We start from the raw sequence: 14,433 nt of genomic DNA on the forward strand, positions 1-14,433 counted from the left end.
GGAAAGAGGTTGGACAATCTGCAAACAAAACCAGGCAATTATCCCTGCTTTCTACAATTTACAACAAGAACTCCATTGAATCAAACATGTCACCTTTATCGGTGGACATAGACATCCATAACTTAGAATATTTTCCTAGTCTAGAGCTTGAATCCATTTTAGTTAAGGGAAAAAATTTTATTAGCAGAGAAACATTGAAGGATGGCGACCAGGTTTTTTAGAACATAACATATGGAGAAGAAAATTGCCTAAATTGAGAAAAAATACCTCGTTTGGTGATATCAAATCTAAATTGAATCATAGATTCTTTGAAGCCATGGAGGAGGCTCTCATCCCCTCCTTTGATCGGAGACCCACAAATGAGACATATGAGGCAGACGATGATATTCACAATCGGGGCCTTATAGCAACTTTCCCGATCACTTAGATTTCTCGGTGAAGATGATGTTCCTCAATCTGAGGGGGTTGGGCTTTGCCCCAACAAAAAGATTCCTCCAATACCACATAAGATCCAATTCTCCGTCTATTGTATAACTTCAAGAAATAATGTGCTCAAAGGCGAAAGATTTGGAGATCTTGCTCTCCATTTGTCCATCATGGTGGGGATGTGCATCTAAATCTAGTGGAAACTCAAGGGGCCTTGCTGCCATCTAGGACACTTATTATTATAATTTTGAAGCTTACAGATTAAAGACCAGAATAGTTTTAACTAGTCACAGTTGTGGCTGGAATCGTAGACTAAGCATGTTAAATCTATATGTACCTTACTCTAATCATAAGGCTTACTGGGATATGATTAATGTGTTTGACTTGTTGGAATTACATTCTTTGATAGTGGTAGGTGACCTGAATCTTTCTCTGAATGCTGGAGAGTTATGGGATAGAAAGGCTCTCCATGACATTGTCCCTACATGTTTGGGGCCTACTTGGCGTTATGGGAGGCTGGGGCCAGAGAGTATTTCCAAAAGAATCAACAAATTCTTGGTGGATCCTTGTTTGTACCAGAGGTTGAAACAAATAAAATTCTAGTCCTTTTATTCAGAAATATCAGACCACAAAGCCATTGTATTGGAATGGAAGGGTGAACTAGGGGAGGTTAAGATCCCATTCAAGTTCAACTTGAATTTGGTCAAAGAGCATGATTTTCATGATGTGATACACCAGTCATGGTCTCATTCGGTTTTATCTACTGCTAATGATGCCACAACGACTTTATTGGAGAAACTCATATGCCTAAGAACATTGGTCAGATCATGGGTTAAAAATCAGAGAGTGGATATTAGAAAGGAACTCTTACCAATTGATTAGGAAATTTCAATGAGGCTAGACCTGATTTCCTCTATCCTCTTCTCCAAACTAAAACATAGGGCCATCTTACAGCTGGTATCTAGAAAAGGCAAAATTTTAAATATGCAAGAGGAAGAATGGCGTCTAGAAATCGTACTAGTATTGATTAAAGGGGGAGATTGTAACACTAAATTTTTCCATCGGGTGGCATCCAAAAGAAGACAAATTAACTCAATTTGGTCTATTGAAGATGAGACAGGACATATTATTTCTACACCTAAGGAGATTAAAGAGGCGGTTTTCCTTTTTTTCAAAAAATCAATTTCAGGAAATGGGGGAAGATTATATGGATGAAAAAATGGATCTTTCTAATAGTTTCTCCAACTGGGTAACTGAGGATGAATCAACATTGATGGATGCCTACATATGAGGTGGTACACCAAACCTTTAAGGAGATGGAAAAGGACAAGAGTCTTGGTCCCGATGGTTAGCCAAGCAAATTCTTTCTTCACATTTTTTATTTTATGGGGTCAGATTTGGTGGGGATGGTGGAGGCTATCAGAATTTCCAGGCGTATTCTCTTAACTCTGATTCCTAAAATTTCGAATCCTAAGACTCTTTCAAATTATAGACCAATTTCTTTATGTAAATATGTCTACAAATTGATGTCCAAACTCATTGCCAATCGTGTCAAAAATATCATCTCCCCACACATTTCGATGGAGCAGTTCGGCTTTTTGTTTAACAGCATAATACAAGACGCAATGGCCATTGCTCAATAATGTATCCATTCGATAAAATCGAGGATGCAAAAATCATGTATTATGAAAATTGATATGAATCGGGGTTATGACTGTGTAGATTGGGAATTCCTCACAATAATACTCTATAAAATCAGTTTCAAGCACAGATATGTTCAATGGATAATGGCATGTGTTTCATGAGTGTCACTAGTGATTCTTATAAATGGGGAACACACAAATTTCTTCAAAATGGGTAGAGTGCTGAGACAAGGATGTGAATTGTCTCCTTTGTTATTTACATTAATTATGGATTCTTTTAGCGAAAGTCTTCTGGATATGAAGGAAACGAGGGATATTCCGGGATGTAGGATTTCCAAAAATAGTCAGTTATCACATCTGTTATTTGTAGACGATATACTTTGTGCAGTGGAGGAAAAAATTGTTGAATGGGAATCCTTTCACAAGTCTTTTCAAAACTTTCACAGGTCTTCTGGACTCTATATAAATAGTGAGAAATCTGAGCTTATTTTGGATGAGGGTGAATCACCAAAGATAAAAGGTATTGCATCCATGTTTGGGGTGAAGATCTGATTTTTATATCAGGGATTCTAATATTTGGAATGCATACTGAAACCGAACAAGTATAAAATATTGGACTGGGAATGGCTTGTTAAAAAATTCAAGAGGACTTCGCTGAGATGGGACCATAGATGGCTATCTTTGGGAGGTTGGTTAATTATGGTTCGAGTTGTTTTTCAAGGAATCCTAGTGTTTTGGATGCACATTTTCCAAATTCAACATGCTATCATCAAAAATATTGATTCAATTATTGCAATTTTGTTGTGGTCTCGATTCGGTCCCTATAAAATGATTCCGCTTTCTCAACTATATCTCATCTCCAGACCAGTAAATTTGGGTAGTTGGGAAATTCAGAATATTAAAAGCTTAGAGATAGATGCCTCTAGAATTCCATCATAATGGATAAGTACATTCCGCGGGGTGTGTTGGAGGAATGGATAGCAATAGGAACCCCATTGAAATCCCACATTTTAGTTATTTGGAGATCCTAAGGTCTGTTGTACCATGGTTATGTAGCAACCTTCACTGGGCTATTGGGGAAGGATAGAAAATACAAGTTGGTTTGGATGCCATCAGAGGAATCTCGGGTAACTACATGCTATCTGCTCCATTAATTAACTTCCTCATCTAGTGGGGGCTAAACAATTTTGCCAGTATTGGGAGGGGTCAATTGTCACCTCATTCCTCGATTTTGTGGCCACATGCAAGTGAAATTTGGATTTTGGTGTTCACGGAGGCCGAATGGGAAGCACACAGAGGTAATCTCTGGTAGTCTGGTATTTCTTTGTCCAGACGACTAGACATACTGGAATGGGGAGGAAAAACATTTGATGGCTACATTTTGACTGCAGAAGCATATGAACACATTATTTCTTGTTAACTATCCCTTCCCTTTGATAATAAAATTGATCCTATGTGGAGATGGGGGGTCCCACTTAAGCTTGTATGTTTCACGTGGTTAACCCTTCATAATTGTATTCTCACTTGGGACTCCCTTTTGAAGATGGGTTTTAATGGTCCTGGAAGACGTACACTTTGTAAGCTTGTGGCGGAGCATTGCTTACATATACTTTTCCTCTACCCTTTTGCCTAGAACATTTGGAAACACGTGATTTCACTCTTGGGATTTTAGATAGATGTGGAATCTCCTTTTGTGGTGGCCTGCATTAGCTCTTGGGAATAGAAATATCAGGCTTATAGAGTGTTTCCTCTCTATGTTTTTTGGATTATTTGGCATGCTCAAAATGCATACTTCTTTGAAGGTTTCTCCCCAAATGCTTTTCTTATTGTTGAAAAGTGTGCAACAAGAAAGGCTAAATTTAGAAAGTGCTAAAGATAGAACTGCTAAAAATAACACTTCTAAAAATAATAGTTTGGCCAATGAGCATTTTGGCCACCTTGGGTGAGAGGTGAAACTGCTAAAAATAGAATCTTCTAAAAATAGCATTTCTGAGTCCCCTCCTATTTATAACAGTCCCTAGTCTATCTACGGGAAGTAAATTCGAATTTGGTCTTACCAGCAATTTGGAATATTAATTAATTAATCCTCCATGAGTTAATTAGTCAAGGAAAAACAAACTTGAAGTCTTTGTGAGAACATGCAATTATTTCTCCACTAATTGGGGAATGTGTCCTTGATTTACTCCACTGATTAAGGAATTAAGGATGAGTTCTATATTGAGAGGATCAGTTCACATAGTTTAACTTATTCAAGTTCAATTAGATTAATTTAACAAGTTGTTAAATTAATGAGATATAGTTTGTTGATGCTTGCATGCATGTGACAACTATTATTTTCAGATCACTGAGTATTTTCACATGAATAACTGATGCATGTCAGTTCAGACAGAGACACAGTTGAGATCAAATAAGGGACAATGTACTGTCAGTTGGATGAATATTTTTCGTATAAAGGAAAATCATCCAAGCAGAAGGATTAAGGCTCCTTCAGGTTTGTGCAGTTAGATCAAAGGTTAGTGAGTGTGTGAAGAGGCCAATTCACATAGGTGGTAGCACTGGACCCCAAGGAAAACTGCACAAGGAAATAGAAGGCTTGGAGGATAGAGGAGAAGGATTGTGAGAAGCTTTTGACTGTCTATGAGTAGCAGAGGGATTGCAGAGAGAGTAGGATAGCTTGCGAGTTGATTTTTTTTGTAATCCGGACTATATTTTCACTTGTATGATAATATAGAGATTAGGGTTTTAGGCTGATGCTTTCCCTGGGTAAATTCTTCTGTGTTATGAGTGATTGATTCCTTCTTATCAGTTATATGTGTTCTTATTGAAGTTGCTCATGGTTGATTCAACTTTCGCTAAATTGTTTGTAGAAGAAGATCAAGTGTTTTGCTTTGGTACATTGCATTACTAGGTGATCTACAGGTGGGAAATTTCTACATGGTATTAGAGCTAGCTGATTTGTAGAAAAATTCTACACTTATTTCCATATTGTTGTAGCGGCTACAACCACCGTCCAAATTTTTTCCTTATCTTTGTTTTGGAGCCTCCCTTCCAACCTTCACAGAAACATGTCTTCCTTTATCAAGTACACAAGCTTCAGTGTTTTTCTTACAAAAAGGCAGCCTGTCAATCATAGCTCGATGCATTCCCCTCACAGGGTGATCACCCAGACTTGGTCTAGCTGTAGGCTGAGCAGCTCCCCCAAGAAATTGCACAATTCTAGAGCGCAAGCAGCCTTCCCTCCAGAAATTGTGAAATCCTAACTGGTAGCCTACTGGGCTCCAAAATAGCGCAATTCTCACAGTCAACGCTCACAGGGAAAATTGTGCAATTTTCCCTAGTAGAGCTCCTCGGCCCAAAATTTGCGCAAATCTGGGAAGCAGTCAGCTGCTCTACCCAAAAATTGCACAAATCTCTTGGGCAGCTAGCCCAGCTCCTAGCCATAAATGTGCATTTTCTCCTAACAGTCAAACAGTCTCTTGCATGTGCAGCTGAGTTGACTAGTTCCCTCCAAAACGAAGCAAAACAGAGTTGCATGCATGGAATGCTTCTCCCAAGGCAGCATGGAAAGGCATCCATTGTTCCAGGGATCTAGTTTTAACAGTTGGAGGTTGCATGCAAGGATCATTTCACAAACCTCCAAACAAGTGTCGCTTTCCTTAGATTTGTGGCATGTGTGTCATAACCTCAATGTTATCAAAACTCATCAACTGGATGTCGTAGAGTTCATTCCTCACATTAATCTTGTAGCTCTGACATCCCACATCACATCTAGGAGTTGTCGACACACTCAACTCAACTGTTTTGGGGTAAGCCCACTTTCCATCACTTGTCTTTCATTTTTGACACTTTTTGTGTTTTGCTTCGCATGAATGTTGTTTGCTTGATTTCAGTGAGCACTTGTTGTCATTTTGATACATTCTAGCTTGTACTAGTGCCATTTTAGTTTTAGTCAACATCTCAATGTTGTCATATGCATGAAACTGTTTTTCACAAACGGTCATCGATTTGGCGACTTTCCACACCCACATGCATATTGTTCCGTTTTCTAAATTTGTCATTCACCATTTGCATGCATGATCATTCACTTATTCTTACACTCAGTATCACCATGCATTCACACTCACATTCACGTTCAGTTTCCCATCGGGGAGTCTTAGCAATGTTGGCCCAGACTCTACCTTCATTGAGACATCATTGTGCAACCTGGGGAAGGAAGGCTCTGTCTCCCTCTCCAGAAATGCACATTTCTGCCCAGCCACTGTCCTCCGGGACTGTTTTGCGCATTTCTGAGGGACAGTGAGTGTTGGCCCAGAAAATTGCACAATGCAGTCCTTAAGCCTGCAACCACTGCTAGCTAAGATTGCACATTGCGCAATTCTAGCAGTAAACAACCAAACTGGACTGTGCATTGCGCAGTTCTAGTAGTCAGTCAGCCTCCCAATAGGTTAGACTCTACCTCAGTCTTGGCAGTTAGTCTCCCGACCTCCTGGCCGAAATTGCGCAACCTTCATGATTAGTCACCTAGGTATGTTGCAAGTTAGTTCTCAAGTTCATTTTGGTTTTCGACTAACAGATTTCTTGCCATGAGTTTTGAAATGTCTCCAAGTATCGCCGGTGCTCATCTGCCTCTAAGAAATACAAGTACAATGGTTTCAGGAGAGCATAGGCGAAGACACCATTCAGAGCACACTTGGGGATGTAGTCGATCAAGTGTCTATTAACTTGCCTACCCACGAAGACATCAAGTTGTTTGTAGACAAGGACATCAAGATATGACAACAACAACATCACAACAAGTAGCATCATGAACAACAGTTGAAGGTAGCATACCAAATACAACGAATGCAAGAGGAAGGTTGTTGACAACACAGAGGTGGAACAAACTTGCAAGCTCAAGCAGATCCACTGATGATGAAAGAAAATTTGGAGACTCAGGCTATTAGGTGATGGTGCGAGATGAAGATCGCGTGAAGATAGAGAATGGAACAAAGGAGGAGTTGCATGTGTTGAAGCAACAACTCAAGGAAGAACAGGAAGTTTCACAGATAGACGAATGAGTTGCAACAGGAACATAAACAACCATGGGGGCAACATGCACTTATGGATGAAACTGTGCCCATACATCTTAAAGATCCATCCCAGTAGCTGGCACATAGAAGACATGGTGAGGAGTGTTGTTTATCCCATGCAAGGGATTCAACAACATGCACATCATTGTGCACACACATGCAATCCAACCCATTTAGAACACTCACCAAGGCGAAGACAAAAAGTAAGTCAAACTAGATCTGAACATGTACTTCAGCAGATGCGCATGATGACCAACACACACTTGAAGATTAGCATGGACACTATGCATCAGTGTGTTCCCAGTTCAGCCGCACCCAAGGAGACCATGCACATATTAGCAGATGAATTAGATGAAGGAGCCATAACAATGCACTAGATGCAACAAAGGCAAGAGTTCGCTTCAGCAAGATGTCACCATGGGGTACATGCACACCATCATGGACGACTAAGCTTGGCATCAACTCACCACCCTCACCACCACAAGCATGTCAAAGAGTTGGTCTCACCACCACAGACCAAGTGTTAGTGATGTTTTGCATGGCTTGCTCAAGCCATTCGTCTCTCATGAGCACATGTGCACTGTAATGTAACATCATGTAAAGTGTAAGTCAAGTGTCGATAGTTGGATGTAATAGCCATAGAGTAGATGAAGAGTCATGAGGGTAGATGCATTGTCACAAAGGGGAATGTCAAGGGTCACCCCACCCTTTGCTATAAATGGAACCTCATAACTCATTGTAAGGGCTTTTAGTCAGCCAAGATGTCGAGAAGGCTATCTTGGAGAGAGCTTCAACAATATTGTAAAACGCCTTGGCTTCTCCACTACACATAGCTAGTACATCTCTTTGGAGGAGTAGGCAGATCTAGTTGTAACGTTCCACTATTGGGACTAGTGGTTGGACATGGATGTATTGTATGACCAAAACTCGCACTTATTTATATAATAAGAGCCAACACGTTTCATGCATATGTTGTATTGTATTCCCCCTATCTTGTTTACTCTAAATGGCATATGTATTTTCTTTCTTATGCATGCATGTATGGACTATTCTGTATGAGTATGTATGAATCTTTCTCAAATGCGTTGTTGGTTTAACCATCACTTTGGATTGCCATATAACTTGATTTCTAGCTTGTGATATCTTCACTCGTGTGTCCCTTTCCCATCCGAGTACTATTACAGGGTGCCAAGGGGCACACTTATCTCAACCCCCATGTGTTAGAACCTCTCATGCACCTTCCTTGACTCACTGCAGCTGTCACACCCTTACTACCAACAAAGTTATCTTACTTTCCTCTATGCGAAATCGCGGTCAAGGCATTAGCATATGACCCACTACTAGGACTCCTACACCAAACGGTCTAAGGTCTGATTGGGACTTCTTACCGGGGAGATACCCTTACATGTTGGCGGGTCCAACACCGTTAACATTTTGGCGCTAGACGGAGGGCCAGATGACAAGATGAGTCCTCACATCTATTTTGAATCTCTACATATCTATCATGAATAACTACCGAGTTGCTCTTCCAAAATGTATATCTTATGGAAACGATTTCATCATCTCAGAAAAGCTCTCAGATAACTTGTCTCATAAAACATTTGATGGTGGAGGCTACGTAGCCTTGGTTAGGCACACAATCGGCATTGTAGGCTCATGCGAAAGACATGGATTCTTTGAAGAATACATGAGTTACACGTTGTTCGTAAACACGCTTCGAGGGCACTTAATGCACTAGTGTGCCATGCTGCCCACAAAATCTATTCATTCTCTTGCTCATATGGTCGCAGAGATAGACCACGCTTTCAATCACTTTAAGTATCAAGCACTCAACAAAGAAATTCTAGAAATACGAAAAGCACCTGATGAATCCGTTGAACAGTTTTACACGCTCTTTTGTAATCTTACATGCTGATTCCCTGAAGATGATATTGATTGCGAATTTCTTCATGGGAGATTTGAGTATCTTCTTCACATATCTGAAAATTTGCAATTCTTGAAATCAATCAAATCCTACTCATACTCCGGTGATTGAACTGCGAAATCATAGGCAAGCACAGTTGCTGTCACAAGTGATTGTCCGCCTTCACCTCATCAAACAGCTCCACCACCACAAAGTGATGTGGGAGATCATGCACATACCTATGTTGAACTGTCACATTCTCCCACCCCACCTGCTCTTGATATTTGCGTAGATTTGGCTTGCAAGCCTGTTGGTTGTCACGTGGACTCGTTCCCTCAACCTCCGTCCTCGCATTTTGTTGATCCTCCAGATTATATTGTCTTGTTTTCTCCCATTCCAGACTACTCACTTTCTGTGAACAAGGATCAAGTTTTCGACAGAGTTGGTGTTATGTAGCCAACCTGCACCATCATTCATGATGAGTGTGTGCGGGAATCTAAAGAAGAACCCACGGTGAAGGATGACTCCCTTCTAGATGTGCCTCATCCTCTTTATCCTGACATCCCTTGTGATTCTACCACTGCTGATTTCCCCTATAAAAACTCATTTCCAGATGCTTCTACTTCCAATCAGTCACAGGACACGTCGGATGTTAGTCTGTCATTACAGTGCGGAGAGGACATATCTTCCTGGGAAAATTTGTCCAATCTGTCATCTATCTTTCTTGAAAACACAGAGGGTGAACATATTTGCTTCTCATCTACCCCTCTTCCCGATTCATCAAATCATGAGGATGCCAACGAACATCTCGAATTTTCTAATCTTGGGTGTTGTGATCTATTTACTTCCTCATATGATCATGATGTTGATTTAATCATTATTAATCTGTCCAAGACACTAGTCTACGATGACCTATCTATTAATGAAGTCGAAACCCCCCAGACTGTGGAGGCACTTCAGTCTGCGCTGATGGTTATGTCAAGCCCTCGATGTCCTGAGGTTGGTTTCACTTCCGGTCAGAAAATTGTTGAAACACTCAAAGCTCCTCATCACTCTCTGCTTTGCGTATAGGATCAACCAAACACCCAGATTTCACTTCCTCCACTCGAACTACATGATTCCATCGCTCATGCATTAGAGAAATCTTACATAGCAAGCGTACATGCACAACACAAGTGGTCTACCTTTCTCACATTTTCTCGCATGTCACAGTCAAGAGAATGCATACACTCAACATCTGTATGCAATGTAGCACAACATCATGGCAGCGCCACAGAATTCATGTCATACACTTTCACTCATCTTTGCTCTGTGGTGGCTTGTAAACTTGTAGTGTATTTTTCTTCATTGTTATATATTTCTTGTTTGTTGGTTCGCATAGCTGTCTTGTTCGCAAACCATGCCATCACCAACATGGGTCAACCAATGCACTGGTGGCTACATTGGAAGCATCACTTCACGTGAGATTACCCATGCACTGTTAGCTTAAGAGTAGGAGTAGTGTTTTCATTTGAGTTGTTTACTTGCATGCTTGTTTGCTTACTTGGTTGGCTTGTTTGTTGGTCTCCTTGATTGTTTGCTTACTTTCTTTTCTTTTGCTTTTCCTTCTGCTCTTGCTTTGCTTTGTTGTTTGTTAGTTCGCATGTTTCGTTCATAGGTTAGTTTAGCATGAAACCATGTATGACTCTAGAAACAAGTTGGGTAAAGTACAAGAGGGCTTGTGTAGCTATCACTAATTGGTTATCTTTTATCTTCCCTCTGTATGAAGAAATTGTTACTTTTAATCCATGATATGTTGAAGGAAAATACGTACTGTTCGAAGCGAACCTTGGTGAAAACACAACGCTTATGTGCTAACTAGTATCATCTACTCTAGTCGGTTGTTTTTGGCTTAATCCTTGTTAGATCATTCAAGTAGAGTAAGGTGAGGGGGAAAACCTTAACATACACGTCAAAGGTATAATAAATTCCTTCTCTGTAGGAACAACCTCTTTTTCTCTCAATAATTTGAGATCCCTCTTCTACCTCTGAAATAAACAAGTCATATGGACAGTTACGAAGATGAAAAATGAAAAAAATGAAAAGTGATTTTTTTGAAAAAAATGAAAATGAATAAGGCGAAAGAAGAGAAAGCTTCCCGTGCAGAGAGGCGATGCAAGTAATTCCGTCGAGGTATTGACCAAGCTCGCTAGCAACAGAGCCATGCTGGTGTTCCTATGTGATTCCATGGGGGTACTGTCTAGGCCTGCTAATGGCGGAGCAACACTAGAGATGAAACTAAGACTCTGACCTGCTTGTGCACCACTATACCCCTCAACCTCAATCGAAACAACTATGTTTCTTTGGCTTGGAATGTGTGTCAATTAACTAAGAGCTTGGCAGATGCTACATTTTACAATCAAGCTAGTGTGGAAACCAAGAGGAGCTGAGAACTGAACAATACTTCTGGAGATGTTAGACTTGTTTTTCACGAATAAGGTCCATTCAAAGAGCTGGAATTCTACTAGTGTGTCACCAAGTGTTGCAGCGGCTACAAGCACCCTCCAAAATTTTTCTTAGCTTTGTTTTGGAGCCTCTCTTCCAACCTTCACAACAACATGTCTTGCTTCGTCAAGTACACAAGCTTCAATATTTTTTTTACACAAAGGAGGCATTTCGATCACAACTCGATGCATTCCCCTCACAAGCTGATCACTCGGACTTGGTCCACTTGCAAGTTGAGCAGCTCTCCCAAGAAACTGCACAATTCTGAAGGGAAACCAGTGTTCCCGCCAGAAATTGCACAATCTTGATGGCAGCTTGCTAGGCTCCAGAATTCTCGAAGTCAACACTCATAGTGAAAATTGCGCTTGCGCAAATCTGGGCAGAGTCAGCTACGCTCAGAAATTGCACAAAGAAATTTAAATTATTATTATTAGTTATAAAAATAATTAATGGATAAATTAAACACACACACACATATATATATATATAACCTTTGTTATATAACCTTTGTTACAATAACATAACTAATATCATGGCTCATGAATACATCAATATAATAGAGTTAAAAAAATAATAATTCATATAACACTTGTTTATATAAATATTTTTCAGAAAATCATATTAAAAAAATATAACTATTTGTAAAATAAATCTCAATTTTTGGATTTTGTTTAATATATTATTAAACATACCCTAAAATATTTAATGGAAATGAAATAGCTACCATTAAATTATTAATATTTAAATTTAAATTAGAGAAACCTTTCCCAAACAATCATGACTAGTAACCTAATTATCATTGATTTCTTTGATAAAATTATGAACAATAGCCGAATTAAATAAAAATATCTGACAAACCTTCATTGCTTTGGAATATGTAGACCCTGGTATGTATATGGGAATCGATACGATTCCATCCACCAAATCGGAAAAATGAGTAGATAATTCATTTACTTCATGTTCATTGGATACGCCCAAAAGCTGGTTCGCCATTAAAGTGAGACCTAACTGCAATTCATATATGTGTAATGTCAACGACAGAAGGAATAACTACAGAAAATGAATGCAATTGGCTTTCATCTGTGCACTTGCCTTCCTACACTCGACTTCGAAAAGCATTTCTCTATCTTTCCAATTATCCATAGTTCGCTCTAAAATTATCTGAATGTCTCTCATGTAATTTCTTTTCAACTTCTCTCGGGCCACTATGCCGTCTCCATGTACAACAATCAAACTGTTTTTTCCTACTAAATCTCGAATTGATTTCACGTTGCTGGCCTTGAATAATGTTCCCTCGTTTAAAAAGATGTATCTATTGAACTTTGGATCCACAGAAATGACCGTTGAATTTCCAAAGAGATTGCAGGTGAAAATATTTCCAAACCTATATTCTCAAACATATATTTCATCAATAACTGCGCTAAGGAAACAAACAAAAATTCAATTAATTTTCCTATGTAAGTGAGGATACCATACCTTTTAGCAAAGTCCTCAACGAATGAGGTTGGGTGTGAGCTTGATGTACTGAAATACCATCTAAGAGTCTGCCCTATTATTGGTATTCCCTTGGGGCCAGGAGGTACATTCACGGCGCTGCTAGGACTGTTTCCCTTGCTCCAAAGATACACAACCCATGCAAGAACCACAGGGATAAGTACATATAAAAAACTATGACACATATTTAAGAATTCTCCCATGGCCGCATCTACTGCTATAATGGTGAGCAGCATTAGAATCACCCTTCAATTATATAAATCCCAGAGTTTGAAGGATTGCATGTATAATCCCGGTGTTTGAAGAATTGCAGAATATTTCATATGGATTTAGAATTTGGGATGGCATGTATAATACTAGAGTATAATGTTTATATAAAATTAAATATATATAAAAAAACATATATATATTAAAAAATTATCCATGATTTTAATTTTTTATTATACCATAAAAGTTGGGTTATATAAATTTATATATTTATAATCCATTATAATGGTTAAATATATAAAAGAAATATTTGTAAATATAAAAATATTTTTATCATTATGTTTTTTTAATTTATTATTTTTGAACACATATATATGAAATGTAGTACTTCAATTAAATATATAAAAGAAATATATGCACAACCCATGCAAGAATTAAAAATATATAAAATGAGTTGTATTTAGTGCCATTTTTTGGAATCTTTTTTGTAAATTTTTTGGTTCTAATTTCTCTATAATACTATCCGAATTTATTGAAATCACAAGTTTGACTTTTCAATTAAATATAAAAATTAAATATATGTGCAATCCATGCAAGAACTAAATATATATAAAATGAATTGTCTTTAGTGCCATTTTTTGGAATCTTTTTTTTAAGGTTTTTCGGTTCTAATTTCTTTATAATACTATAGGAATTTATTGAAATCACAAGTTTGATTCTTCAATTAAATATATAAAAGAAGTATATGTGCAACCCATGCAAGAACTAAATATATACAAAATGGGTTGTCTTTAGTGCCATTTTTTGGAATCTTTTTTGGTAGGTTTTTCGGTTCTAATTTCTCTATAATACTATAGGAATATATTGAGATCACAAGTTTGATGGGTAACCATGCACAATCCAAGTGCCTTAAGGGGATCCAAGTGCCTTAAGGGGTTTCCAAGGTGCTGAATCCATATATACAGTAAAAAAAAGTTTAAATAACACAAATCAAGATTTCACCTCAAATTTTTTAGTTGGATTTTGACACGGGAAAGTCCAAAAGGTGCTGAATCCATATATACTGTAAAAAAAAGTTTAATTAACACAAATTAAGATTTCACCTCAAATTTTTTAGTTGGATTTTGACACCTGAAAGTCCAAAAACTCGCACTAAAGACAACTCCCATATAAAAAACTAGTACAACTACATTAAAAATATTAATGT

The 14,433-nt window shown here is 38.4% G+C and overlaps 1 protein-coding gene across 1 annotated transcript in view; it reads right to left on the bottom strand.

Moving 5' to 3' along the window:
* LOC149209004 (abietadienol/abietadienal oxidase-like) overlaps positions 1-13,222 on the bottom strand; it is a 62,032-nt gene extending 48,810 nt beyond the window's left edge. The window contains exons 1-3 of the mRNA XM_089398490.1: positions 13,002-13,222; positions 12,618-12,909; positions 12,384-12,533 (exon numbers count right to left, since the gene is read on the bottom strand). Coding sequence (XP_089254616.1) covers positions 12,384-12,533; positions 12,618-12,909; positions 13,002-13,222 — 663 coding nt within the window. The remainder of the gene's footprint in view (positions 1-12,383; positions 12,534-12,617; positions 12,910-13,001) is intronic.
* Between the last annotated feature and the right edge of the window lie 1,211 nt (positions 13,223-14,433).

This window comes from Pinus tabuliformis, chromosome 1_2, assembly GCF_031772625.1.
Source record: "Pinus tabuliformis cultivar Carrire ecotype Pingquan chromosome 1_2, CPIR1, whole genome shotgun sequence".
NCBI lineage: Eukaryota > Viridiplantae > Streptophyta > Pinopsida > Pinales > Pinaceae > Pinus > Pinus tabuliformis.